The sequence below is a fragment of the Mustela nivalis genome (assembly GCF_964662115.1).
Source record: "Mustela nivalis genome assembly, chromosome: 18".
NCBI classification, from domain to species: domain Eukaryota; kingdom Metazoa; phylum Chordata; class Mammalia; order Carnivora; family Mustelidae; genus Mustela; species Mustela nivalis.
The window spans coordinates 55,449,036-55,476,985 of NC_139037.1; the positions used below are offsets into that span (position 1 = coordinate 55,449,036).

A 27,950-nucleotide genomic window follows, 5' to 3' on the forward strand; every position below is an offset into this window, starting at 1 on the left:
CTGACCTGGAGAGCTGGGGCCTGGATTCCTGGGTCTGAGGGAGGAGGGGGCTGGACGCCGTAAATCCTGACTTTGAGGAAGGAGGGGATGGGGGCGGAGCCGGACTCCTGGGTCTGAGGGCGGAGGGGGCCGGGGCCAAGCTGCCAGGCTTGGGGCCTTCCTGGCAACGCCCCCACCAAGGGCCGGGCCTCGTGGACCAGCCCCTATTTAATGGTTCTGCTCCACGGCCTCACCCGACTTTGGTGGTGGGAAGAAGCACAGAAGAGCGACAGGAAAGACAGACAGAAGCAGAATGGCAACGGGAACGCGTTATGCCGGGAAGGTGGTGGTTGTGACAGGGGGCGGGCGCGGCATCGGAGCCGGGATCGTGAGAGCCTTCGGTGAGTAGGGGTCTGGCTGCTCAGGAATAGTGAAGCCTAGCAGACGAGGGACCCTGGGAACTAGTGGGCGTGGGAACTTCAGTTCTGGAGCCAACGTTCTTATTAAAACCCAATTTGAGATGCTAATGAAGGGGTAGGCAGTATAACCCTGGGGCCTGAGCTCTTGGCGGGTCTCCAGAAATGGTTATTCCCTTTCTCTGGGTCTCAGTTATTATACCTACAAGGTGAGTGGTTGGGGAATGGCGCTTGCGGGTTTGGGGTTTATTCTGGAACCAAGGATGGGGGGCTCAGGAATCCCAGCAGGCACCTGGAGTGGCCAGGGAGAATATGTGTCAAGTTTTCTGCCCTTTGCTCTAGAGGATCATCATGAGACTTTGGGGTCACGAGGGGAACGTTCGGGAAGATGGGCCCCCATTCCAGGTGGCCACAAGAGGGCAGCAGAGGCCTTTGCCAGAGTCCGTGCAGGGGGTGCTAATCTTTTCTTCCATTCTCAGTGCAGAGCGGAGCCCAAGTAGTTATCTGTGACAAAGATGGTGAGTGTCCCTCAGTCCTCACCCCCAACCCCCTCCTTCCTCAGACCCAGGAGTCCAAACCCCTAGCCCCTCTTCCCTCAGACCCAAGAGTCCTGGCCCCCAGCCCCCTCCTCCCTCAGACCCAGGCATCCAGGCCTCCAGCCCTTTCCTCCCTGCAGAGTCAGGGGGCCGGGCCCTGGAGCAGGAGCTTGCTGGAACTGTCTTTCTCCTCTGTGATGTGACTCGGGAGGAAGATGTGAGGGTGAGCTATTTTCATCCCTGTCTCATCCCAAAGGTTTAGGCTCAGCCTCATTTCCAAGCTTTCCCTGCTGGCCAGGTTCTGGGTCTCCTGGGAAAGTTCTTCTTTATCTCTCCCTACTTCAGGGTTTTTGTCATGCCTGTCACAGAGTCTTCGACAAAAAAACTCCTCACAGTGGACCTCCTTCCGGAAGAGTTTTCCTCTCCTGCCTCTGGGTGTTTAACCCTTCCCTTCAGTCAATGTCTCTCTGATATGTGCCCTCTGTCCCCCACCCCCACCCCCACCCCGCTGAGCTCTCTGCTGTGTGAATATAACCCGCCCTCTGGTCTCTGGCAGCCCTGGCTTCCTGTCTCCTCTTCTCCTGCCATGCTTGGTGATTTGGGGGAGTCCCCTCTCAGCTGTGATCCAGCTTCCCGCTCCCCACCTTGCTTTTGGGAGTCCAGGCTGGGTGCCCGGCACTGCTCACTTACAAGACATCTTTGTCCCCAGACCCTCATTTCTGAGACCGTCCGCCGTTTTGGCCGCTTGGATTGTGTGGTCAACAACGCTGGCTACCGTGAGTTGTGAGGCCCACAGGCCATTCTCCGCTGCTGTCAACCCTACTTCCCATCTCTTCCTCCCCCCATCTCAGTTTCCCCTTCATCTTCCCCATCCCCTTCTCTCTCCCTTTGGATGGTACAGTATAGCTTTGGGATTCCCCAGCTCCTGGGCTTACGTCCTGGCTCTGATCCGTCCCTGCCGGGTGCCTCCAGACCCGTGCCCTCTCCTCTCCATGCTTCAGTTCCTATATTTCTAGAATGGGAATGGTGGTAACGATCATCATCGTTGCAGAGTTGTTGTGAGCATTGAATAAGGTGAACTACTCAGCCTCGTAATTACCAGAACCATCTTGGGCAAACAGCTTCCAGAAATCTTGTGGTCTCAATTAGCTTATCCATGCAGTGACATGGATGGCCCTTCTCGTTGCTGATGACTATGAAGTTATCCTTATGCATGAAAGTTTATGGGTCTTAGTGTGGTGACTTGGAAGGGAGAATGCCATCAGGTTAATGACTACCCTTCCTAAGAATCTCTCCTGCTGGTATACCAGGGCTCAGAGAGGTGAACTGTTTATACTGAGGTCATACAGCAAAGCGGTGATCAAAGAGACACCCTCTTCTATTACCCTCCCCCTGCTTATTGGCTGGGCAACTTTAAGCAAGTGGCTCAACCTCTCTGGGCTGCATTTTCCACTTTAAATTGCTGTAAAGGTGAAAAAGATGGCGAATATTAGTCCATCCTTTCTCTCTGTGTACATTCAAGAGATATTTACTGAGCGCTTACTATGTCCCAAGTACTTTCCTGGGGATGGCGGAGTAGGCAGTGAATGAAACAGACAAAAACATTCTTGCTTTCTTGGGATTCACACACTCGAGGAAGGAAATAGGCAAGAAAGGATACAGTTACGTTTCCCCATTTGTGGTTTCCGTATTCGTGAAATCACCAACTCACACACACAAAATTTTTTTTTGTAACACTAGCCTCAGTCCTCACTGCTTCCCAGGGATTTGCAGATTTGCATGGGGAGTGGTGAGAAAAGTCCTAGTTGCCCGAAGCACCTGTTCCCAGACCAGGCTACCCCTGCCTGCTAGTTTCAGAGGATGGACCTGCCCTGGGGTCCTCTGGATGATTTAGCATCCCAACTCTGGTAGCCTCCAGCTAATGGCTTAACACTTCTGATCCTTGTTTCCTTGTTTGCAAAATAAATAAATAGAGTGTCCTGGTAGGAGTTGTTTTGAGGATTTAAGGCTCTAATCTGATTTGCAAATATCTATTAAGTTTATGTATATACAGTGTCTACATACAGACATATATATAGTGTCTTAGGGGTTCTAGAACAGAAGTGCCACAGATGGGGAGGGCTTAAACAACAAAGGTCGATCTCTCACAGCTTTGGAGGCTGGGAAGAGGAGAGGTCAGCAGATTCGTGTCTGGGGAGGGCCTGCTTCTTGCTGTATCCTCACAGGGTGGAAAGGACAAGGGGATCTCTTGGGCTTCTTTTCTAAGGGGGTCCATCCTTGGGACTTGAAAATCCCCCTGTAGACCTCCCCTCCAAGTGCCATCACATCGAAGGTTAGGATTTCAGTATATGAATTTGGAGGGTGCGGGGAACACGTTTGGTCCATAATATTTACATCTTATTACATAATAGGTCCTATTTCCCTTGGGAGCAGTGGATGAATGATCACTCATTCATTGTCATTGGAATTTTATAGAGCGTAATGCCTTGAATAACAGGATTGGCTGTATATACGAGTATGTCCGGTGGTGATAAAGGCTATGAATAAAAACAGTCAGCCTGCCTGGCTGGCTCAGTCAGGGGAGGCTGCGACTCTTGAACTCGGGGTTGTGATTTTGAGCCCCACGTTGGGCATAGAGCTTACTTCCAAAAACCAAATAAATAAATAAATAAAAAGATTAGGGTCTAGAAAATGGCAGGGGCTGTTTTCAACAGAGGATCCAGGGTGGATTCTCTGAAGATGTTTGAACAGCTCCCTGAGCAAGCCAGGACACAAGCTCTGGGTCCCTGGGAAAGAACAATCCAAGATTCCCTCAACTTTCTGGCCGCCGTCTTGTTTTCTTCCTCCCCTTGTCTTCTATCTTCCCAGATCCTTTTCTTCTGAACATTGATTTTTCTGTCTCTCTAACCCTAACCCCTCCCCCCAATTCCTCCTATTTATTTTACAAATACGTTATGGGACTAAGTGTCAGGCACACATATGGACTCATGAAAAGAAAATCCTTTTAAGACTTTATTTTTTATCTTTTTAATTTAAATTCAGTTAGCCGGGCGCCTGGGTGGCTCAGTGGTTTAGGCTGCTGCCTTCGGCTCAGGTCATGATCTCAGGGTCCTGGGATCGAGTCCCGCATCGGGCTCTCTGCTCAGCAGGGAGCCTGCTTCTCTCTCTCTGCCTGCCTCTCCATCTACTTGTGATTTCTCTCTGTCAAATAAATGAATAAAATCTTTAAAAAAAATAAATAAATTCAGTTAGCCAACATAGAGTATAAGATTTTATTTTTAAGTAATCTCTACATCCAACGTGGGGGCTTGAACTTATAACCCCGAGGTCAAGAGCCACTTCACTTGTTCCACTGACCCATACAGCCAGGTGTGCTGACTTGGGAAATTTCCTTTTTTTTTTTTTTTAAGTAGACTCCATGCCCAACATAGGGCTTGAACTCACAACTCTGAGATCAAGACCTGAGATCAAGTGCTGTACCCACTGGGTCACTCAGGTGACCCCAGATTTGGGAAACTTCTAAGCCTGAGAGCAAAGTGACTTGCCCAGAGTCACACAGCCAGGAAGTGGCAGGGGCTCATATTGGAACCCAGGCCCTCTGGCCGGAGGCGGCTTTTTAATTCACTGTTATGCAACCTCCCTTCCTTTTCAGGATCCCTGACCCTCTTGTCTGTCCCCTGTCCTCCGCTGGTGCCCCTTCCTTGCCATATCTCTATTTCTTCCCTGTTCTCTGTGTCACTCCCTCATTCTCTCCACCTCTCTGTCCTCCACCCTCAGACCCACCTCCGCAGTGGCCCGAGGAGACCTCTGCCCAGGGCTTCAGGCAGCTGCTCGAGCTGAACCTGCTGGGGACATACACCTTGACCAAGGTGAGGATCTCAGCCCTGGCTGCCAGGCCAGGGGGCCTCCTGATGGTGAGATTCTCAGATGCATTTTTTCTCGGAGCAGAAGTTTTCCTCTGCCTTGGTTTGACCTGACTCCAAAAGCACTCTGTTCTTTGCAGCAAGTAGGTGGGGGCAAATCCCTACATCCAGCCAAAGCTTAATTGTGTGGCTACTTGGCCCAGTCCCCTTAGGAACCTTCCAGAACATTCCAGAGTGCTATGCTGGTAGTGTTGGGGGATGTTGGGAACAGGGGTGAAGTGTTGGGGCAGGGGGTCCGTGATAGGCATTAACAGCTTTGCCACCCTGTGAAGAGCTCTGAAGAACGAAGAGCTTTTTTACCTCCCCCATCTTGCCCTCTGAATCCCATAAAGGTCTCCTGCTTAAGGGCCTCTCCTTCCCAAGCATCCTTGCTTCTCTAGCACCAGTGTGCATGCACGTGCATATCTGTTCTCTGTAACAGCTTGTTTATTTTCATCAGAGCACATTTTAATTCGTTCAACAATTATTTGCTAAGTACCCGCCGTGTGCACCCAGCAGAGGACAAACATCCTTGTTCCTGAGCAGCCAACAGACTGGTAGTGGGGGACAGGCAGTGAGCAAGTAAATAGAATATAATGTCAGGGAGTGATAAATGCTGGCCAGAAGGGTGATGGGTAAGTGTAAAGACTCTTTTAGAAAACTTTTTTTTTTTTAAGATTTTATTTATTTATTTGACACAGAGAGAGTGATCACAAGTAGGCAGAGAGACAGGCAGAGGGGGAGGGGGAAGCAGGCTTCCCACTGAACAGGGAGCCCGAGGTGGGACTCGATCCCAGGACCCCAAGATCACGACCAGAGCCAAAGGCAGACGCTTAACCCACTGAGCCACCCAGGCGCCCCCTTTTCTTTCTTTCTTTCTTTCTTTTTTTTTTTTTTAAGTGGGCTCTTTGCTCCGTGTGGAGCCCAGTGTGAGGCTTGAACTCACAACCCTGACCTGCCTGAGATGAGACTGAATGGAACACTGAACCAACTCAGCCATCGAGGCGCCCCTACGAAACTTTTTATTTTGACATTTTTAAAAAAGATTTTATTTATTTATTTGACAGACAGAGACCACAAGGAGGCAGAGAGGCAGGCAGAAAGTGAGAGAGGAGGAAGCAGGCTCCCCGTTGAGCAGAGAGCCCGATGAGGGGCTTTGATCCCAGGACCCTGAGATCATGACCTGAGCCAAAGGTAGACACTTAACCCACTGAGTCACCCAGGTGCCCCTTATTTTGACATTTTGCAAGCATACCCCAAAGCAGAGAGATTGTGGACCGAATTCCACACACCTATCACCCAGCAACCGTTAGCAACATTCTGTCATTCTTCCCATGGACCTCTTACTGTTTTCCTGCTTTACTTTGCTTTCCTTTCCTGTTCTTTTTCTTTCTTTTTGCTGGAGTATTTTATTTTTATTTTTATCATTTTTTAAAAAGCATTTTATTTATTTATTTATTTGAGAGAGCACAAGTAGGCAGAGCAGCAGGCAGAGGGAGAGGGAGAACCAGGCTCCTCGCTGAGCAGGGGGGTCCAATGTGGGGCTCATTCCCAGGACTCTGGGGTCATGACCTGAGCCAAAGGCAGCCACTTAACTGACTGAGTTAAGTGTAGGTATCCTTGAGTCAAGGATATGGGTGAGCCTAAGTGATCCAGCAGAGAACAGCCTGTGCAAAGGCCCTGGGGTGGGATTGCTCCAAGAGGAGGAGGAACAGCGAGAGGCCAGCACGACTGAAGCAGGGCAAGGGAGAGAGGGGAGAAGGTGAGAGCATAACGATGACGAAAGGGCCTAGAGCCTATCTGGCTTTATCCACCACACAGTACTTTGGCACTTGAACCTAAAGCCCACGGAGTGAGTGGCCATTAGTGGGAATCAGAGCCCTACCTCGGCTGAGGGCTGCCTTCGGAACAGGTGGGGGTGAGGGCGGAGGCAGTGGCCCCAGAGTGGTCCAGGCAGGAGGTGATTTGAATCCGACCAGGCCAGTGGCTGTGGATTGGTGGGGAAGCGTTCTGGTTCCCGATCCATTTTGAAGGTAGAATCGTTGGGATTTCCTTGTAGACTAGACGTGGGGGAGTGGACTCGAGAAAGAACAGAGTGGAGGTTTTGGTTTATTGGTCTCCCGCCCCTACTGCCAGCAACTGACCATGGAACTGAGTTGCCATCCATTGCCACAGGGACACCCTTTGGGTGGGGGTGGGGTGCTTAGCCCACATCCCCTTGCGATTCTTGGGTCTGGGGTGAGGGGAGATGCCTGGAGTCATCAGTTGGGAGTTCACCAGCCTGAAGCTAGGGTAGATCGGAAAAGACATTGTAGACAGAGAAGGGAGGAGCCCCAGGAGTGGGCGGGCCTGGGTGGAAGGTGGTCACCAGCGTGAGGAAGCTCAGGCACTGTTTTGTTTTGTTTTGTTTTAAGATTTTATTTATTTATTTGACAGATTACAAGTAGGCAGAGAGGCAGGCAGAGAGAGAGGGGGAAGCAGGCTCCCCACCCAGCAGAGAGCCCGATGCGGGGCTCGATCCCAGGACCCAGAGATCATGACCTGAGCCAAAGGCAGAGGCTTTAATCCACTGAGCCACCCAGGTGCCCCTCAGGCACTGTTTGTGAGGTCACACCAGAGTTCCAGGTGAAATGTTTCTGGGCATTTGGGTGCCCTTGTTCAACCCATGAACGCTCACTCCTAGCCCTCACTTGTGTTCACCTGTATATGGTAAGACATATACCACAGCCCACAAAGAGGGTATATATCTAATTAAATATTATATATGTAATTATATATATAATCTTTCAGTGCCCAGTATTTATTTTTTATTTTTCTTAAAAGATTTTATTTGTTAGGGTGCCTGGGTTGTCAGTCATTAAGCCTCTGCCTTCAGCTCAGGTCATGATCCCAGGCTGGGATCGAACCCCATATTGGGTTCCCTGGTTGGCTAGAAGGCTGCTTCTCCCTCTCCCACCCCCCTGTTTGTGTTCCTTCTCTCGCTATGTCTCTTTCTGTCAAATAAATAAAATCTTTATTTAAAAAAGACATACGAGGGGCACCTGGGTGGCTCAGTGGGTTAAGCCTCTGCCTTCGGCTTAGATCATGATCTCAGGGTCCTGGATTAAGCCCCGTATCAGGCTCTCTGCTCAGCGGGGAGCCTGCTTCCCCCTCTCTCTCTGCGTCCTTGTGATCTCTCTCTGTCAAATAAATAAATAAAATCTTTTTTTAAAAATTAAAAAATAAAAAAGACATGGGAATTCAAAAAAAATTTTTTTTAAGATTTTGTTTATTTATTTGATACACCTCGGTTTTCTCCTGTGAAAAATGAAGCTTATCATGGCATCTCATTCACTGGGTTGTTCCTGAGAATTGTGTGAGGATAAAATACCCATAAAACCCTTAGAACATGCCTGGCACAGTTTACTATCTGCACATTCTTATGGCTTGTCGTGAACTTTGCCCCATTCTGTTTCCAGTAATCTACCCCACTCAGGTCAAGCTCACAGAAATATACATGGGGCAGATGAAACTTGGCAGAAGTAGAAGGGAAAAGGTGAGCTTTAAGCTGAATCCTGAGTGGGAGGAAGGGAAGTGGAGAACTAGGCCAAAGAGTGTTTCATTTACCAAAAAAAAAAACTGTGCAAACGTCCTGGGGATTGTAATCACCCAGGTGTGTTTTAAGAATAAGAGAGGCTTGGGGCGCCTGGGTGGCTCAGTGGGTTAAAGCCTCTGCCTTCGGCTCAGGTCGTGATCCCAGGTTCCTGGGATCGAGCCCCACATCGGGCTCTCTGCTCCGCAGGGAGCCTGCTTCCTCCTCTCTCCCTGCCTGCCTCTCTGCCTACCTCTGATTTCTGTCTGTTAAATAAATAAAATCTCTAAAAAAAAAAAAAGAATAAGAGAGGCCCATCTCCCATCCACGCCTCTAGCTTAGCAATTAGAAGTGTTTTATTAAATTGTTTTATCCATTGCCTTCTGCCACCTCCTACCGAGACATCCTATAATTTCATCAATACTACCAATAATTTAAATGTTTACTTATAGTTATTGACATAGTTTAAGACTCATATAATCTTGTCAGAATAGTACGGAGAACGCCTGTATACCCAGACTCCTCGTTGCTCATATTGTACTCTGTTTGCTTTATTTTTCTGCCTCTTGGTTTCACGGTAAATTGCAGGCGTCCATTCATGTCTCCTAAGGTGTCTGATGTCCATTCACCACCCCCAAATCTGGGGAATATTTCCTAAAAACAAGAACATTCTCTCATGCAGTCACAGTAAGATTAACATTGACACCGTGGTCTTGGGTAATCCAGAGTTCTTATTCAGATTATTAGAATTCTTTTTTTTAAAAAAGATTTTATTTATTTATTTAGGAGAGAGAGGGAGCAGGGGGAGAGGGAGCCCGATGCAGCACACCATCCCAGGACCCCGGGATCATGACCTGAGCCCAAGGCAGATGCGCAACTGACTGAGTACCCAGGCGCCCAAATTTTATTTTTAAGTAATTTCAGGGTGGCCTTCCCAGTGTAAGTGAAAAATGAATAGCATTGACTAGAGAGTGGGGTAAGGTGGTGGGGGGTGGCTCTCCAGGCTGGGAGAAGGGAGGAGATCCAGACGTACCATAGTCCAAAGGGGTCCTTGATGTGGCTACAACTGAGGTCCAAGTGTTCCTGGCAGAGGGAACAGCTGATGCGAAGGCCTGGTCTTCGAGAGCCACAGAGGCCACAGAAAGCTGGGCACTGTGGAGAGGCTGAGTCCTGCAAGCCAAGGGGTGAGGAAGACGTTGGGGGAGCAGATCATATGGGGACCCGAGGGCCATGCTGAAGTGTCTGGTCTTCCTCTCAAGTGCAATAGGGAGCCATGGAAGGTATTTGAGCAAGGGAGCGATGTGATGCCATCAATACTAACAGATTGTGGGGCGCCTGGGTTGCTCAGTTGGTTGAGCTTCTGACTCTTGGTTTGGCTCCGGTCATGATCTCACAGTCATGAGGTCGAAGCCCCTGCTGGGCTCCGCACTAGGTGTGGAGTTCCCCCACACATGCATGCATACCCTCTCTCTTTTGCTCTCTTTCTTTCAAAATAAATAAATAAAATCTTTTAAAAAATGCTAACAGAGGGGCGCCTGGGTGGCTCAGTGGGTTAATCCTCTGCCTTCGGCTCAGGTCATGATCTCGGGGTCCTGGCATCGAGCCCTGCATTGGGCTCTCTGCTGGGCAGGGAGCCTGCTTCCGCCTCTCTCTCTGCCTGCCTCTCTGCCTACTTGTAATCTCTCTCTCTCTGTGTCAAATAAATAAAATCTTAAAAAAAAAGCTTTAATAAAAAAAATGCTAACAGATCATTAATATTAAGAGATCACTCAAGGGGCGCGCCTGGCTGTCTCAGTCAGTAGGGCACCCGATTCTTGATCCCAGGGTCATGAGTTCGAGCCCCATGTCAGGGGTAGAGATTACTTTAAAAAAAAAAAAATCACTCTGGCTCTTGTCTGCAGAACAAATCAGAAGACAGAGTGTGGCAGTGGGAAAACCAGTATTAGGAGACTGGCATTTGTGCAAGTAAAAAGAGGTGGCCTTCACAGCCTCATATCGTCTGGCCCTGGTTCCTCCTCTGATCTCTCCTCCCACCACTGTGACCTTGTGCCAAGCGCACCAGCTCTGTCCTGCCTCAAGGCTTTGCACATGCTTTTCCTTCTGCCTGGCCCAGGCCCAGGCTTCTTCAAGACCTCCCCACAGTTCATATCTGGGTTTGCAGCTGCACCCAGCCCAACACTCCCATTCCCCTCATCTTGCTCTACTTTCCCTGACCATACTCTAGCACATTCCATTATACTCTTTTATTTGTTTATTGCTGCTTCCTCCCCAGATCTTGGGCTCTGTGAGGACAGAAGTTTTGGTCTTGTTTCCTGTGGTATCCCTGTTGATGTACCACAGTACCTGGCACATACGAGGTGTTCCGTTAATGTTTGTTGAATGAATGAGGGGGAGACAATTGTAGAGATTCTGGAGGTCCTTAGATCCTTAGAAGGCACAATGGCCAGGGCTTGATGAGGGATCATTTGAGAACTTAGGGAGAGGGAGGCTCCAGAAGGCTCTCACCTCTCTGGCTTGATAAGCTGGATGTGAGTAGACCCCAGGTCTGAGGCTGGAAATCAGGAAGAAAGGCAGATTCTAGGAGGAGACAACAGAGTGAGTTTTGTCCTGGAGACTTCAGAGATGGAGGGACCCAAAGGTGGCAGGGGAGCTCCAGAAGGTGGTTCTAAGGGAGACTTAGCATACACTGATGGGAAACCAGCAAAGCAGGGGCTCCCCTGGCAGATCTCAGGGAGAAGCAGACCCAGGAACCCCAACATTTAGGAGAAATGGAGTCAGGCCAGAGCAAGGCTGCAGGCTTCCTGGGACAGTCAGGCGTCCGAAGGGAGGGAGGGCGAGAAGGGAAGGGCAGGCCAGTAAGATTCCAGTGCATCCTTGATGTGGCTACTCTGAGGAGGTGCTAGGTGACCTTGAAGGTGGGGTTTGGGCTATGAGCCAAAGAACGTGTGTGGGAGGGTTGAGAAAAGGACCTCAGGGAGTGTGGGACAAATATTTATTCAGTGCTAGCTGTGTGCCCAGTGCTAGGAGAAGGGTGGCGAATGACCCATATCATGCAACCTGTGCGGTCCTTAGGGACCTCACGGTTGCAGGGTGGGGATGGGGAGGGAGTTATAAGGCTGGGCAAGGAGAAGGTTTAGGAAAGAAAAGGCAGGGATGTCTGGGTGGCTCAGTCATTAAGCATCTACCTTCAACTCAGGTCATGACCCCAGCATCCTGGGATCAAGCCCTGCATCGGGCTCCTTGCTTCTCCCTCTCCCACTCCCCCTGCTTCTGTTCCCTTTCTCAATGTGTGTCTCTCTCTGTCAAAAAATAAATAAAATCTTTTAAAAAAAAAGAAAAAAAGGAAAGAAAAGGCAGGGGCAGTACCTGGAGGAGGGGAGGCGCAAGGCCCAGGCTGAGGGAGGACGGTTCCAAGGTCAATAAGGGGGAGGAAAGAAAGGAATGGGGGGGGCGATGGGAGGGAGTCAGTCCCCGGGGAGAGGTTGGAGGAGTCAACCCCCCTGGTGCCCACATAATGATGGCACTCGTGCTCATATTATCTTAAAGTTCTTTTTTTTTTTTTTAAGATTTTATTTATTTATTTGACAGACACAGATCACAAGCAGGCAGAGAGAGAGAGAAGGAAGCAGGCTTCCTGCTGAGCAGAGAGCCCGATGCTCGGGGCTCGATCCCAGGATCCTGGGATCATGACCCGAGCTGAAAGCAGATGCTTTTAACCCACTGAGCCACCCAGGCACCCCTATCTTAAAGTTCTTAAGACTTAGATTGTCAGAAATTCTTTTTGTGGTTGTGGGTTTTGGTCTCTGCTCCCTGTGGGTGGAAATACTGGCTCTGACAGTTGTCACATGACCCTCAGAGCCTCGGTCACCTGTTCAGTCTCCTCACCTGGAAAAAGGAGCTATGGACATCCCTTCTAGGATTGTCCTGAGGATTAAATGAACTAATCTGTGTGAAGAGCTGACAACAGGGCCAGGCACATAATAGATAAATTCAGGGGCACCTGGGTGGCTCAGTCAGTTAAACGTGTCTGCCTTCAGCTCAGGTCAGGATCTCAGGTTGCAGGGATGGAGCCCCGCATCGGACTCTCTGCTCAGCAGGGAGTCTGCTTCTCCCTCTGTGTGCTCTCTCTCTCTCTCTCTCTCAAATAAATACATCTTTAAATTAATAAATAGGATGGTCAGGGTTGGCTTCATTGAGAATGTGACATCTGAATGAGATTTGGAATTGTTGAGGAACTTGGTTTACCCAGGATTGTCCCAGGTGAGCCATGAAAGTGAACTGAATATCCCATGTCCCCAGGAACCCTTCGGTGCTGGGCAGATGAGTGGCTGGTCACTCTAGGAGTGAGTCCCATGTGTATCAGAGCAAAAGTACTCCAGACGGAGGAAACCACAAATGCAAAGGCCCTGAGGTTGGGACACGCAGGGTATGTTTGAAGACATGGTCCTCAGAAAAGGTGAAGGCTGTTTATGAAGGGAGCAGAGAAAGTTTAAAATTGCTGGTGGGGTGACCCAGAGAGGGAGGGAATTTCAATTCCCACTCTGGAAACCCCCAGGGGAGCCTGCTTGCATTCATTAATGTTTAGTGGCAGGAACAGGTCTTGACCGGCCAGCTCAGCTGTCAAAAGAAAGTGAGGGGAAGGATAGGATTTGAATTTATTCAAGGTCATGAGTAGTGAAAGAGCTGAGAGACAGAGGAAGGGAGGAGAGGGAGAAAGAATTAGTTTAGGGACTTCTGGAGAGCCAGAGAGTTGCAGGGGAGAAGCTGGTAAAAATGGGTGCATTTCCTGAAGGTCTCCCACATCGTGTTCTGACCACAGAGTTCTCCCTAAAGTTCAGAGAGACTATCTTCCCCTTATGGATAAAAGAGCTTCCTCCCATTTTTGCAAAATATACAGCCATCTTGCATTTTCCTGTCTTGATCTGGACACGAGTTAGAGTAACATACAAAGACCTAGAGGGGGGAGACAGAGACCTAGAGAAAGGGGGGCAGGCCGGGCTGGGGTGGGGAGGGAGGTCGGGGAGAGGGTCAGGGACACAAAGGGGAGGGAGGGAGGTAGGAGAGGAGACATGGAGAAAAATGCCTTCCAGACATGGAGGGACTCCTTAACCAGACCCGGAGACCCTGGGGCAAACCGGTGAAGGCCCTCTCTGGAGTTCTAGAATGCTGTCCCCACAAGGCACTGCAATCCGCTAGTGAGCATACCAGGGCAATGGCCATTGACCCAAGCAAGCATCAGGATGTGTTTTGGTGTGGCTGGTGGAACCAAGGGGCCGCGTGGCTGACGTTGCCTTCTGTCTCCCCAGCTTGCCCTACCCCACCTGCGGAAGAGCCGGGGGAACGTTATCAACATCTCCAGTCTGGTGGGGGCCATTGGCCAGGTCCAGGCGGTTCCTTATGTGGCCACAAAGGTACCCTGCCCCTTCCTTCACTCCCTGCTGGGACCTCCAGTTACCTCAGCCCCGAGGCATGACTACTCTGTTCTCATGCCCCAACTTGACACCTGCTGCTGGAGGAGAGAACAGGAGGAACCTTCTCTTCCCTGAACTGAACTTTGCTTCCAAATCATCTTCTGCAGGGGGCAGTAACAGCCATGACCAAAGCCTTGGCCCTGGATGAGAGTCAATATGGCGTCCGGGTCAACTGGTGAGCAGCTCTAGCTGGGCAGAGAAGGCTGGAAGTGAGCCCGAGAGGCCACGCTGGTGGCACCCATCCCTGACCCCCTCTTCTCCCTTCCTCAGCATTTCTCCAGGAAACATCTGGACCCCACTGTGGGAGGAGCTGGCAGCCTTCACGCCTGACCCTGCCGCCACAATCCGAGAGGGCACCCTGGCCCAGGTAGGGGTGGGTGCCCCGTCCAGGTGCTTTGGGAGTGGCTTAGGGCAAGGCAGCCAGGCCAGGTGCTTCACGTGTTCTCCTTTGCCTCCGTTCTCTCCCCAGCCCCTGGGCCGCATGGGCCAGCCAGCCGACGTGGCGGCCGCTGCCGTGTTCCTGGCCTCGGAAGCCAATTTCTGCACCGGGATTGAGCTGTTTGTGACTGGGGGTGCAGAGCTGGGGTATGGGCGCAAGGCCATTCCGGGCACCCCCGTGGAGCCCCCCACCATCCCTTCCTGATTTCCTAAATTTGCACGCGGGCCTTCCTGTTTAGGACTCCCACCCCAAACTCAGTATCCCAGATTTCAGCTTCTACCATCTACAGACCCCAACTCTAGACATTAACTCCACTTACCAATGTGCCAAACCACCCCGCGAGTTCCCATAAAACCAGTTTGCAGCCAGAAGGAGGGTATCACGACAATTATTTCCATCCTCGAGTTCTGCCACTCAAGGACGGCGTCTGCGCTCCCAGTCCCAGGTGTTCCCACGCGTAGCCTCGACCTGAGGGACTACAACTCCCGGCAGGCCTTGCAGCAGGCTCCTGGGGAGGTATTGCCGGTCGGCTTTACCCTAGCTAATACAAAGGCCCGCAGGGGAGAAAAAATTAAACCCTATTAGGAGATAATAGTGGAGGTGAAACAAAAGGGCCTCCTCGTTATTCTAGGTCCTTAAGGGAATGGAGTTTTGAGCTCGCTGGCTGTGGAATAGGAGGGTGGCGGGTTCCAGAAGTTCTGCGGGAAGCAGCAGCAAGGGTTGAGTCCTTTGGTCAGAGGGAGGAGGGGCTGGGATCCTGGACTCCTGGGTTTGTGGGAGGAGGAAACATGGGGCGTGGACTCCCCAGTTAGGGAAGGAACGTACCCTGGATTCCCTCAGGGGCGCGGGGCCCAGTTTGGGTTGAATCTCCCCAGTGGGGGGGTGGGGGGTGGGGCCGCATGACTGCTGCGGATTGGCCGCTTCAGAGGGTGTGCGGCAATCGCTGATTGGCTGAGGCGGGGGTGGGTGCGGTCGTGGCTGCCACGCCCCCTCGGGCTCCAGGCCAGGTTGTGGGAGAGGGAGACTGGGGCATACGAAACCAAACTTGGTGAGACTTTGTGCGGGAAGGCTGGCAATTTGCCGAGGCCTGTAGGGTGTTAGGGCTGGGTGACAGTGACCCGGGGACAGAATTCGGGGCAGAATATCCCAGAGTAGAATTATGCAGGCACAGTGGCCTAGGAATCGGAGTTTGAGGACCCAACAGGAACAAGATTTTGGTTCTTGTAATCCGGATGCAGGAGTTGGGGGAATCCTGACCTCAGGAGGTTTTGGGGCCACAGTGACCGAGGAGTTCGGTATACGGGGCACTGATGCAGGTTTGAATTGCTAGGGATTAGAAGGATCCTGATGAGCTGTAATTAGCAACTCTACCTCTGGGGGTTCTGTCACTGGGGAGACACTCACAAGGGGGCATAACCAGCTAACCCTACCCTAGGGGCTCTAGGGGCTGTCCTTAGAGGCTCACTCATGCGTTGGTGGGTTAAAATTTTTCTGGTCTCACTGATGGGACTGGAACCATGTGTGTTGTATCTTTTCTAAAAATGATATTTATTTATTTATGGTGGAGAGGGAGAGAGACAAGCGGATTCTGCGCTGAGCAAAGAGCCAGCGACGGCCTGGCCTCTATCTTTTGATCCTGATAGCATGACCTGAGCTGAAATCAAAAGCGGGAGCCTTAACCGATTGAGCCACCCAGGCATCCCTATTTATTTCAGGTATTTATTCATTCTAGAGAGAATGAATATGTGAGCGTGGAAGAGAGGCAGAGGGGGGAGGAGAGGGAAAAGCAGAGAATCACAAGCTGACTCTGCGCTGTGTGGGACTCGATCTCAGGACCTTGAGATCATGACATGAGTGGAAACTAAGAGTCTGACGCCTAACGGACTGAGGCACCCAGCTGCCCCATGTGTGTTGGATCTCTTAAAAAGTTATAAAGAATACGCATACATTTTCTCCTTGGAAGGAAAATCTATATTCCAACTGGGGGGCTGACTGCGACCCCTTCATCCATCCCTATGTGCCACCCTTTTCAGAGGCCTTCTTCCAGAGTCCCTTTCCTTTTCATTCGCATGCTATATGCGCCCGCCACAACACTTACAGCAAAGCACTCTCTGCCTTATCACCAAGGGATGGAGACACGCAGACTTTCCAGTTCTTGGTCTTTTAGCTCTTACCTCAGGCTGCTTATCCTCGTTAGGGTTCCGTGACAGTACCTATTAAAATGCATTTAAAACAAACAAAAAAAAACTTCATGCACTGTCTTGCACAGCGATCGTGTGGCGGGGACAGAATCTGGGTGGGAGTTGAGAGGAGGGTGCATGTCCACCTACTCCCCTAGCCCCGCTGATTCCAGCGCATGCGCCCTCTGGCAGGACCCAGCACCCCATCCGCGCCCTATAATTGGGGCGGCCTGACCCGCCTGCCGCGTAGGGCTAGCAGCCCTCCAGCGGGAGGGGGCGTGAGCGGGGCGGGGCCGGAACGTCTTTCTCCCGGGCCGCGCCCCGGGCGGGCACAGTTACCCGCCGCACCGACCATGGCCGCAGCCGCACTGGGACAGGTGGGTTCGCGGCCCGGGACCGGGAAAACCGGAGAGGAGGTGGGGAGGCGGGGGAGGCCCACTTCCGGGTGGACCACTAGCTCCCGGCCCCGTCCGGCTTCGCGCCCCCGGCGCTCGGGTTCCGCTGCGGAGCGCCGAGAAGGAGGGGGTCTTTTGGAGAGGAGCACGAGGCTTTAAGGGCGAGGGAGGTGGAGGGAGGTAGTTGGTGGGACGGGGCCACCAGCGGGAGGTGCGAGGGAAACACGGAAGAGGGTTCAGTAATGGGACAGGCTGGGGCGGGTGGGGGTTAAGGAGGGGGTAACCGCCAGCCTGTGGGGGCGCCGGGGTAAGACGCCCCGAACTTCTGGGGTAGGATGAAGGCGCGGATCTCAGGTCCGGACTGGGAGTTGGACCCACGGCCCGGTTCTCTTGAACTAGAAGTTAAGATGTATGCGGACTGTCCCTGCAAGCTCTCCTCCAGAGCTGCGCATCAGCGTTCCAGCTTCCCGCTGTCCCAGAGATGGGTCCTCCCGGTCCCTTCTGACCCCGAAGAGGTCGACCCGCAGAGTTTCGGAGAGTGGGGTTTTACAGCACAGTTTCTCCGCGAGGAAGGAAACGCTAACAGCTCGCAGAAGGGATCTGTACAGCCGTGCCCGGCGGCACCATCCCACTAGGAAAAGGGGTGTTCGCGTCCTGTTCCGCTCCTGCCCCGCCCCGGGACTCCTGCCCCAGCTTGATCGAGAGCAGGGCCCATTGTTACTGTTCTGAGTTTTGGGGTGACTGACGCTGGGCTATCCCTGGGACCATCTGGGCTCTGATGGTGCCACTCCGGGGCGGCGGTGGGAGAGTCCCTGGCAGTTTAGTGGAGTCTTCAGCTGCTGTGAGGCAGTCTTGGTCTGCGATGGGAGAGTCCTGGGTTATCATGGGACAGATCTACTTGTGATGGGATTGGTCCTGGGCCATGATGAGGACAGTTTGGGGCTTTGACTGGGACTGTTTGGAGCTGTAATAGGGACATTCCCCGGCTGAGACAAAGGATAGCACTGCATTACCAGGGGGACCCTTCCTGGGCTGTGATGGGGGCACAGTCCTGAAGCATGAAGGGCAGTGCTGAGCTATGCAAAGACAGTGCTGGGCTCTGATGGTCACATCCCTGTTGAGAGGACACCCCTGGATTGTGCTGGGGACAGTCCTAGGCTGTAATGAGACCCCAGGAGGTTCCATCATGTTGCAGAGCCCTACTTTGTGCCTGTCCCCCTCCCTCTCCCCTTCCTTGTTTTTTAATTCAGCCCCCCCCCCCTTTTTTTTTTAATTCCGCCCAATCTTTTCACACTCTTTGTCCCAGTAGCCCGTCTACCATCCCCTGGACCCAATCCCATGGCATGGGGTGTCAGATGGTAGAGCCCCTTCCCTGAGCTGAGGTGAGACTCCCCCCCCCCCGCCCCTACAGAAATGTCCTGGAAGGATAAAGTCAGCTTCTTCCAGGGCAAGAGGGTCTTGATGGCCAGGGGGACCTCCCAAGTGCGTGGTGGCCATTGCTGATTGTCAACATGGGCACTGCCTGGCTCCTTCTCTCTGCCCCGTGGGTGTGTTTTTCTGCCTCTCCCTTCTCTATCTCTTGGATATACTCTGTCTCTAAGCATCCCTGAGTTAGTTTCTTTCCAGGTGTTGGCATCGCTCTGTCTCTTTGTCTTTCCTCCTTTCTCTGGGTCTCCTTTCACTTTGTGCTCTCGCCTGAAGGCTGGTCTTTGTCTATTTACTTTCTCCTCCCTCAGCCTCTCTGTATCTCACCCTTGGCATTTGTCTAGATTTCTCCAGACTTGACTTAACCTGAGTTTGTCTCCTAATCTGTCTCTTGTATCAGTTTCTCTTTATGATCATATCTGCTTTGGCATCTTGTGTTCTTGATTTCTGTTCTCAGTTTTGTTTCCTTTTTTTTTTTTTTTAAATTTTATTTTTAAGTAATCGCTCCACCCAACCCGGGGCTCGAACTCAGGACCCTGAGATCAAGACTCACCTGCTCTTCCAATTGAGCCAGCTACGCACCCGCCTCGGTTGTGTTTTCTATTTCTATGTCTATTTGTTTTCTCATTCTTGTTTTTCTCTCCCCCCGCCCTTCCGCCCCCCCCCCCCCCCCATTCTGGCTTTTCCTGAGCGTTGCTCTCCTGCCCAGATACTGGCTGTCTGCCCTGGGTGTCTATCCTTTCTCTGTGCTCTGGGTCTCACTGCCAGAGTTGTGTGTGCTACACGGCGCCACCTAGAGGCCATGCCGCGGACCCACACTCTCATCCGCCCAGAAGCCCTTGGGCCCTGCACGATGGGGAACCACACCTCAGACTTCACGCTCCACAGACCGCATCGGCCCATGACTCACCTACTGACCGGTGACCGCTGCCATTCATGTTGGTTCTCACTGACTGGTGTCTGTTCGCCCAGCTCACAGGGCAGGAAATGGCTCGGCTGTTCTGTTTGCACCAGCCTCAGGACCCAGCTGCTTTCCTGCCGGGCTGGGAAAGAGGTGTTGTGAGGTCAAAGAATACTGGGGAGAGGCCACTCTCATGGACAGACAGACTGGCTCTCCCTTGTTTGTCTCAGGCAGGCCACAGATGTTTCTGAGCAGGGTCTTTGTTAATGACTAGGATCACACCCCAGGTCCATGGGGCTGCCTCTCAGCCCTGGGATCTGAAGGGAATTGGGAGTCACTGGTGTCCAAGGTATGGGGCTGGGAGCTTAGGTAATCTGAGCCCAGTTGGTCTAATATCCTGAAAGAATAAGGACTTGGACTCCTGGATCTGAGACAGAAGGGGCTGGGGGCCTGGACTCCTGGGTCTGAGAGAGGAGGGACTGGGGACTGATGATCTGGGTCTGAGGGAAGAAGGGCTCGGGGCCTGGACTCCTGGGTCTGAGGGAGGAAGAGGCCAGAGGTCTGGACAGCAGGGTCTGAGGGACGAGGGGGCTGGGGGCCTGGACTCCTGGGTCTGAGAAAGGTGGGACCGGGGACTGATCTCCTGAGTCTGAGGGACGAGGGGGCTGGGGGCCTGGGTTCCTGGGTCTGAGGACAAGGTCAGAGGTCTGGACTCCTGGGTCTGAGGGAGGAGGAGGCCAGAGGTCTGGACAGCAGGGTCTGAAGGACAAGGGGGCTGGGGGCCTGGACTCCTGGGTCTGAGAAAGGTGGGACCAGGGACTGATCTCCTGAGTCATAGGAAAGAAGGGCTGGGGCCTGGGTTCCTGGGTCTGAGGGAGGACGAGGTCAGAGGTCTGAGGGAAGAGGGGGACAGGGGCCCAGCTTCTGGGTTCAGGGGAAATATGGCCTCTACATTCCTCACTTTTCTAATTCTTATCAGGATTTGGGTCCCCCGGGTAGGCCTTCACTTACCTGTGCACTGTGCCTCGCTGTCTTCTGTCTGAGCTGATCTCAGGGCTGGGGCCAAAGTTCCCAGGGGTGGGAGGTGCCTGTGTTTGACTTTGCCCTGGCTGGGAGGCAATGGGAGCTGATTCAGCCCTTGCTGGGGATTGTCCTTGTGAGGACAGGGAGGGGGCTTGGCCTCCTTCAGACTTTCTCCCACAAAGAGAAAGGGGAGTGGACTTGTCCAGGAACACATGGTCCATCTAGAATGCACTGGGCCTTGGACAGACCAGGGCAGATGGGCCTCCCAAGTGCATGGTGGCAAAGTGCAGGTGCACCAGGGTCCCCTGCTTTCTCTACCTTTCCTGGCATCACTGCTTTTCTTACTTTTGTCCCCATCCCCAGATTTGGGCCCGAAAACTCCTCCCTGCCTCTTGGCTTCTGTGTGGCCCCAGAAGATATGCCTCATCTAACTTCAAGGTGAATGGAGGGGAATGTACTTTTGGATCTCAAGATGGGACTGGGGCCAGGACTGCTGGGCCTGAGTGGGGGAGTGGGTGGGGGTTCAGGACTCTTAGGTTTGAGGAAGGGGTGGGCAGCTGGATTTGGGCATCTCCAAAAGGGTCCAGGGTCCAAAGGTGAAGGTGTTTGGCAATGGGGTCCTACTAGTCGCTGTAAGGCTGTGGGAGAGATGAGATAGGGTATGTCCCAGAAACCTCTGGGGCTACAGGTCTTTTTCGTCTTTGGCTCTTAGCCCCAGAGGTTCATGGGAGTTGTAGTTTTTCAATTTGAAGTTGCAACCGGATTTCAGGATGCTTGGGTCCCCGTCTTTTCTCAGGCTGCAGACCTGCAGCTGGAAATGACGCAGGAGCCTCACCAGAAGCCTGACCCCAGCAAGCCCCTGGTGTTTGGGAAGATATTCACTGACCACATGCTGGTGGTAGAATGGAAGGAGGAGAAGGGCTGGGGCCAGCCCCGTATCCAGCCCTTCCAGAACCTCATGCTGCACCCCGCCTGCTCTGGCCTCCACTACTCGATGCAGGCATGGCCCCAGCCTCCCTCCCCATCTCTCTGTATCTCTTCCTCCTTGCTGTGTCTCTCGCTGAGTCTATTTTTTCCTGGGCGTGCGCACTTCGTGTGTTTCTTCTTGCTCAAGATATGTTCCCTGAGGTCTCTTGTGTTCCAGGCCCCTTGCAGTGGGATGCCGGGGTCCCCAAGAAGAGCAGACCCAGTTCTTCCCCTCGAAAATCCCATGTTCGGGTTATAGCCCCAGGCAGTTGTGCCCTGAGAGAGGCCGCTGAGGCATTGTGGGAGCCAGAGCAGGCACCAATCCCACCTCTAACTTGAAAGGTGGTAGGGTCTCTTTCAGCAAAGAAAGCATAGGGTGTCAGTGGGACAGGGATCCACCAGTACAAAGACACAGTAGAAAGGAGAGCCCGGTGTTTCAGGGGAATTGGGGGGTTGAACGCGATAGGGGAGGCTGAGGATGTCATCAGGGACCTCAGAGGGGTGGAGGGCTGGCACCTTGTCAGGAGGGCAGCCCCCTTTAGGGTGCTGGGAGCCATGGAGGGCTCTGATGAGGCATGGAGCAGGTCAGCTCTGGCTGTAATGACCCCCCCTTAGGCTGATGGGAGGATGGGTTGGAGGGGAGAGCTGGAGCCAGAGCGGGGGAGGGACAGAAGGAAGGGTCTGGCAGGCTGGACAAGATCAGGGAATGGAGGGCCAAGCATGGCGCCCAGAGGTGTGGGCAAGGTGACCAGCTAGGCCATGGGGCTGTCCCCCTGTGGGGACTCCTCTGGAGATCGGCTTTGCCGAACTGGCTGAGGGGCCTTTGAGGGAAGATATCTAGGAGGCATTCAGGTGACGACTCAAAGCTATGGCTAGAAGCAGAGTCTTCCTGAGGCAGCTTCCATGCTGACAAGAATTTGGATGAACATGTTTCAGCCCTTGTAACCGGTTTGCAGTGTCAGCTCAGGAGGCTGAGATAAGAGGGACCAGATCCTGTGAGGCCTCCAAAGCCAAGGTCAACAACAGGCTGGCGGTGCAGATCAACTTCGTGGGATTTTTTTTATTGTTGTTGTTGTTGTTTTTACCTTTACAAATGTTTTGGGGCACCTGGCTGCCTCAGGCAGTGGAAAATGTGACTCTTGATCTCGGGAGTCATCAGTTGGAACCCCACAAAGGCTGTAGAGAGGACTTTAAAATTTTTTTTAAAAGTTTTTATTATGGGAAATTTCAAACATAAAAATAGAATGATATATAAGCCCCCCCCCACCACCCTGCTTCATCAGCGAGCACCTGCAGGTCCCCATCTGGACTCCCATCTTCGTGCCCCACCTTTCTCTAAGATTTTGAAGCAAACCCTGGACTTTTCTGTATTTCACCCGTAGCAACTTCAGTGCTTCTCAAGAATGCAAGGAATCTTTAATTTTTTTTTTATTTTAAAGATTTTTATTTATTTGTCAGCAAGAAAGAGAGCACAAGCAGGGGGAGCCACAGGCAGAGAGAGAAGCAGGCTCCCCATTGAGCAAGGAGCCAGAGGTAGGGCTTTTTCCCAGGACCCTGGGATCATGACCTGAGTTGAAGGCAGACGCCTAACTGGCTGAGTGACCCAGATGCCCCAGGATTCTTTAAAAACAGAACTTTCAGGGGTACCTGGGTGGCTCAGTGGGTTAAAGCCTCTGCCTTCGGAGTCAGAGTCCTGGGATCAAGACCCTGGCACAGGGCTTTCTGCTCAGCGGGAAGCCTGCTTCCCCCCCTCTCTCTGCCTGCCTCTCTGCCTACTTGTGATTTCTGTCTGTCAAATAAATAAATAAATAAAAATTTTTTAAATAAATAAATAAATAAATAAAAGTATTTAAAAGGAAAAAAACAAAAACAAAAAACAGAACTTGCATGCCATCTCTGTTCCGGAGAAATCGGACCAGTAACACGGAAGGGATTTAAGCAGGGTGATCCCTCCGCATCTCTGGGAGTGTGTCTCCTGTCTTCTGGTCTCTCTCTGTCCCTCTCTGTCTCTGCCTTCTCCTCTTCCTCTCTGAGCTCAGCGGGTGATCTCTCTTCCAGTCTGTCTCTGCATCTGTGTCTCAGTCTTTGCGTATCAGGCGCTGTTTCGGGATCTCTCCATGTGGCTCAGGGGTTCCCTGAGGTGGGGTTTGAGCTCCGTCCCCCACCCGCCCGTCCCCGCAGCTCTTCGAGGGCATGAAGGCGTTCAAAGGCAGCGACAAGCGCGTGCGCCTCTTCCGCCCCTGGCTCAACATGGACCGGATGCTGCGCTCGGCCCTGCGCCTCTGCCTGCCGGTGAGGGGCCCTGGCTGGCCCCAGGGAAGCAGGTTGGGGGGGGTGGGGGGGTAAGGGTGGGGGAGGGGGCTGACTCGTGGGAATCCTATCCAGGGTTTTGATAAGGTCGAGTTGCTCGAGTGTATTCGACGGCTGGTGGAAGTGGACAAGGACTGGGTCCCTGAGGGCAAGGATACCAGCCTCTACATCCGGCCTGTGCTCATTGGAAACGAGGTGGGCTGGACTCCCTGACTTGGGGGGCGAGGGGGGGTTGGGTTTGGGGGCCTGGACTCCTGGGTCCCTGATGCCACCTTCCGCCCACCGCAGCCCTCCCTCGGCGTCACCCGCTCCTCGCAAGCGCTCCTGTTTGTCATACTCTGCCCCGTGGGCGCATACTTCCCCGGAGACGCCGTGGATCCTGTCTCCCTCCTGGCCGACCCAACCTTCATCCGGGCCTGGACAGGTGGGGTGGGTGACTACAAGCTGGGGGGGTAAGTAGTCCCTGCAGCAGTCCCTCCCCCAACCCTCCATATCCCCCTACTTGTCCGGGATGCTAGACATCCGAGACACTGGCTGTCGTGCTTCAGGTGTGGATCTGTGTCTTTTTTTTTTTTTTTAAGATTTTATTTATTTGACAGCCAGAGATCACAGATAGGCAGAGAGAGGAAGGGAAGCAGGCTCCCTGCTGAGCAGAGAGCCTGATGCGGGGCTCAATCCCAGGACCCTGGGATCATGACCTGAGCCTAAGGCAGAGGCTTTAACCCACTGAGCCACCCAGGCGCCCCTGGATCTGTGTCTTTGGATGTCAGTTGCCCTTCCTGTCTTGTTTCACGTGGCTGGGGACAGCTCTGCTTGCCCTTGGGAATGGGATGCTGTTGGCACTGTGGTGGGGGTGCCAGGGGAGGCTGTACTAAGTGCTGTGGACATATTGGCTCAGAATTTGGCCGGGGGAGCACAAAAGTCAGCGGAGAAACCCTGATTGGTCACCCGGGAAGCCTTCAGAAATGAAGTTTATTCTTAGCTCATCGGTGTCTCCCCTAAGCACGGAGGCTCGGCCAGCACCCCGCCCTCCCAACCCAACATGCAGCTCTCCTAGTCCCCTGGGCCTCCAGTGACCACCATGCTCTGTGGGGGCTTCCTGTGGAAAGCCAGGAACCTTGGCTCAGCAGGGCAGGGAGGGTACCCCCCCAGGTGATCCAGGCAGGAGGTGGAGTGACAGTGTGTAGGGGATACCAAGTGTGGCCCCAGCTGGGAGATTCATACGGGTCCTTTCCACACACCTCCCTTGTGAGGCTCCCAGGGCCAGACCCTGTGCCCAGCGAAGCTGGGGACACAGATGAATCAGGTGTGGGCCCTGCCTTCCAGGGGCTCCCAGGCTAGAGGGCGCCCCAGTACCCAGAGCCCCGGGTGCTGTGATGGAAATGGCTGGGGCACTGCTCACTGTGATGGGGAGTGAGCCCTCAAGTGAGTCTGAGGGAGGAGCCGTTCCTGGTCAATCACACTGCTCTCTGCCAGGAATTACGGGCCCACCGTGTTGGTGCAGCAGGAGGCGAAAAAGAGGGGCTGTGAACAGGTGCTCTGGCTCTATGGGCCTGACCACCAGCTCACCGAGGTGGGCACCATGAACATCTTCATCTACTGGACCCACGAGGATGGGGGTGAGCCCTTCCCTGACTTCCCCCTCCCCCCCGGAAGTGGGTCTATCATAACTCCTAGCTGGCTGTGGGGGATCGGGGGTGGGGTGGGGGGTGGGTTTGGGTGGTCTCTAAGAAGATGGGCGGGTGTGCCCGAGGGCATGAGGTAACCCTCCAGCCCTTGAACTTGCCCCAGTGCTGGAACTGGTGACCCCCCCACTGGACGGTGTCATCTTGCCCGGAGTCGTCAGACAGAGTCTGCTGGACCTGGCTAGGACCTGGGTGAGGGCGCCGTGCCGTGGCTGGAATGATGGGCTACTGCCGGGGGCGGGGCGGGGGGCGGGCGCAGAACTTCAGGAGGCTCCAGAGGGGGCTGTGACACCCCATCAGCACGTCTCTGCTCCTGCTTCTCTCTGGGTGTCTGTCTCCTCGGGTGTCTTTGTCCCCGTGCCCTGGGAGGACGAGGCAGGGCTCTGCGGTGGGGGCTGGTCCTGGGCTCACGGGAATCGCCCGGCAGGGTGAGTTCCGGGTGGCAGAGCGGAAGATCACCATGAAGGAGTTGTCTCGGGCGCTGGAGGAGAGGCGGGTCCGGGAAGTCTTTGGCTCTGGCACTGCTTGCCAGGTCTGCCCTGTGAACCAAATCTTGTACCAAGGCAAGGTGAGGTGGGGCTGCCTTCGGAAACGGGAGGGAAGAAGAGGGGTTTCCCGGTCCTCACGGCATGGTCTTCTCCAGCATATGCACATTCCCACCATGGAAAACGGGCCTGAGCTTATCCTCCGCTTCCTGAAGGAGCTGAAGGCGATCCAGGTGAGATGCACCGGCTAGGACGTGGGCTGGATGTTTGCTCCCCGGGAAGTTGCCGTCCCAGGAGCCTTTGGACTGGGAGCCCTCCTGCCCCGCAGTCCTAAGAGCCAATAGGCCCCTGTCGTGGGCCTCTGGGCCCCAGACCGAGTCACTCTTCCTTTCCTGGGAACCTCTAAATGGTGACTCGAGAAATCCCCTTCCCTCCGCCCCTGTGGCTCATGGGTGTCCTTGCGGTGGGGACCCCTTCCCAGGGACCCGTGGGAGTTCGGGCCGGAAGCTCCGCGGGGAGCCCGTAGAGCCCTGGGCTTTCCCTTTGGCCTGAGAAATTTCCTTCCGCAAGTCCCTGGACCCTCGTGCCCCTCTGTGGCCCAGGAGTATTACCTCTCATAAGCCTCCGGAGGTGTTTCCATACATCTCGGCCGAGGTATCTTTCATGAGAACTTGTGGACTCCTTTCCTGCCATTCGACCTAGAACTGCCTTTCCTGTGAGGTTCTCTAATGTCCTGCGCATCGGGACTTAGAACAACACCTCTCCTCACTCTCTGGGACATCTCAGCCAAAAACGACTCCTTTTCCACCGAAAGCCTTTCAGGCCTTCCAGTAACTCTGCAGAACTCCATCTCCCTTAAGCCTCTGCGCCCACTCGGCCACGGTTCCCCTTCCCTACCGCTGTAGGCCGGCTTGCGGGAAGTGGACTACATTTCCCATGAGGTCTCGGGGCGCACATCCGCAACCATTTAGCCTGGGACGCCGCCGGGCTTTCTGGAAATTGCAGTGTGACTTTCCTCTGACACCTCGCTTCTGTTGTCCCTCAGTACGGAGCAGGAGCCCACGACTGGATGCTGCCAGTGTGACGCTAGAGACTCAGCCCTACCTCTTCCCGGATCCACCCCCACCCCCGCGGCATCTAGTCCTCCACGGGTCCTCCTCTCCCTACCAATGACTCACCTGAAGTGCAATATGAAATAAAAGGCCGGAGGCTGCCGGGACGCCTGGGTCTCTGGCGCCCCCACATGGTCTTGACACTCCCAAAGCCATAAGGGTCAGACCCAGGCGTCTAGGCCCCAGCCCCGCCTCTCAGATCTTGGGGGATTTGGGCTCCCCGCTGCTCCGTGTTGTGGGGTCAAGGATACACTTTGACCCGACCCAACTCGACTTCGCATCTCTCCGTTCTCAGACCGGATCTCCCGGTGCTGCTGTTGATTTTTTTTTTTTTTTTCCTTTTGCTGCAATTTTGAAATAAATGCCAAAGAACAAGCCATTAACTGTTTTCTCCAATGATGCAACTCAGATGCTCTAGGGTTTTCACAGGCAATCCTTGTCCTGGGCCTTCTTTTTTTTCAAAGACCCAGCAATCCGGGCACCCAGTGACCTGGCGGGTTGTCTGATGTGGGAGATTTTCGCACCTCCTCACACCCTGAGTCGAGCCTCTTGCCTCCTCTACTTTCCCACCTTTGGGAAAGCCCCACTGGACATCCAGTCACTAGGCCAGATCCCTCCGGCTGTACCCCTTTCTCCCCAAAGTCCATCACACTCAAGTCCTGTCCTCTGGGGCACCTGGGTGACTCAGTCGTTAAGCTTCTCTGCCTTTGGCTCAGGTCATGATCCTGGGGGTCCTGGGATCGATCCTGAGCCAGCTCCCTGCTTGGCGGGAAGCCTGCTTCGCCATCTCCCACTCCCCCTGCTTGTGTTCCCACTCGCTGTATCTCTGTCTTTCAAATAAATAAAACCTAAAAACAAAAGCAAACAAAAAACCCCAGTCCTCCTGTCCCCAGCTCTGCCCTGTCTCCTCCTCTGTGTCCTCTCAGCCCCGCTTCAACCCAGTTCTTGTCTTCTCCTGCCCGGACCCTTGCCCTACCTAGCCGACTCTCTGCAGTCAGTCAGGCCCCCAAAGGGTATTTGTCCACCCAAAGATGCCTCTGCTCACTCTTTTCCCAGGTTGTCCCAGCACCCACGGCCAATACTGCAGATAGTAGGCCCTGGTGGGTGAGCAGTGGGGCAGGATGCTTTACCCTTGGCTGAGAATGAACATCAGA

The 27,950-nt window shown here is 53.4% G+C and overlaps 2 protein-coding genes and 1 long non-coding RNA gene across 8 annotated transcripts; 2 read left to right on the forward strand and 1 right to left on the reverse strand.

The window, feature by feature from the left end:
* The first annotated feature begins 3 nt into the window (after positions 1-3).
* HSD17B14 (hydroxysteroid 17-beta dehydrogenase 14) lies at positions 4-14,683 on the forward strand. 3 transcript variants are annotated; one of them, XM_082710445.1, is made up of 9 exons: positions 4-380; positions 875-913; positions 1,033-1,154; positions 1,641-1,707; positions 4,709-4,800; positions 13,711-13,815; positions 13,983-14,050; positions 14,146-14,242; positions 14,345-14,683. In XM_082710445.1, the coding sequence occupies exons 1-9, from the start codon at positions 293-295 to the stop codon at positions 14,516-14,518; spliced, it is 852 nt and encodes a 283-aa protein (XP_082566571.1). In that variant the 5' UTR covers positions 4-292; the 3' UTR covers positions 14,519-14,683. The 3 variants fall into 3 exon arrangements, with proteins under 3 accessions (XP_082566571.1, XP_082566572.1, XP_082566573.1); XM_082710446.1 differs by having other exon boundaries at positions 1,072-1,154; XM_082710447.1 differs by lacking the exons at positions 1,033-1,154; positions 1,641-1,707.
* Positions 8,829-20,594, reverse strand: LOC309852932. 3 transcript variants are annotated; one of them, XR_014305443.1, is made up of 4 exons: positions 20,227-20,593; positions 19,225-19,357; positions 16,413-16,527; positions 8,829-9,058 (listed from the first exon to the last, which is right to left on the reverse strand). It is a non-coding gene; the product is annotated as an uncharacterized lncRNA (long non-coding RNA). The 3 variants fall into 3 exon arrangements; XR_014305444.1 differs by lacking the exon at positions 8,829-9,058 and adding an exon at positions 9,065-9,574 and having other exon boundaries at positions 20,227-20,594; XR_014305445.1 differs by lacking the exon at positions 8,829-9,058 and having other exon boundaries at positions 14,807-16,527; positions 20,227-20,588.
* Positions 16,700-27,175, forward strand: BCAT2 (branched chain amino acid transaminase 2). 2 transcript variants are annotated; one of them, XM_082710387.1, is made up of 11 exons: positions 16,700-16,871; positions 20,602-20,676; positions 21,035-21,238; positions 23,386-23,496; positions 23,590-23,709; positions 23,803-23,966; positions 24,991-25,133; positions 25,306-25,391; positions 25,627-25,767; positions 25,843-25,917; positions 26,730-27,175. In XM_082710387.1, the coding sequence occupies exons 1-11, from the start codon at positions 16,848-16,850 to the stop codon at positions 26,766-26,768; spliced, it is 1,182 nt and encodes a 393-aa protein (XP_082566513.1). In that variant the 5' UTR covers positions 16,700-16,847; the 3' UTR covers positions 26,769-27,175. The 2 variants fall into 2 exon arrangements, with proteins under 2 accessions (XP_082566513.1, XP_082566514.1); XM_082710388.1 differs by having other exon boundaries at positions 16,743-16,871; positions 26,387-27,175.
* Positions 27,176-27,950: the final 775 nt, after the last annotated feature.

Bases quoted from the DNA above. Each gene is read 5' to 3' on its own strand.
- HSD17B14 (XM_082710445.1), top strand. From the start codon at position 293: ATGGCAACGGGAACGCGTTATGCCGGGAAGGTGGTGGTTGTGACAGGG. The intron at 381-874 runs GTGAGTAGGGGT...TTCCATTCTCAG, and splicing joins CGGGATCGTGAGAGCCTTCG to TGCAGAGCGGAGCCCAAGTA. The intron at 13,816-13,982 runs GTACCCTGCCCC...CATCTTCTGCAG, and splicing joins TTCCTTATGTGGCCACAAAG to GGGGCAGTAACAGCCATGAC.
- BCAT2 (XM_082710387.1), top strand. From the start codon at position 16,848: ATGGCCGCAGCCGCACTGGGACAG. The intron at 23,967-24,990 runs GTAAGTAGTCCC...GCTCTCTGCCAG, and splicing joins GGTGACTACAAGCTGGGGGG to GAATTACGGGCCCACCGTGT. The intron at 25,392-25,626 runs GTGAGGGCGCCG...ATCGCCCGGCAG, and splicing joins TGGACCTGGCTAGGACCTGG to GGTGAGTTCCGGGTGGCAGA.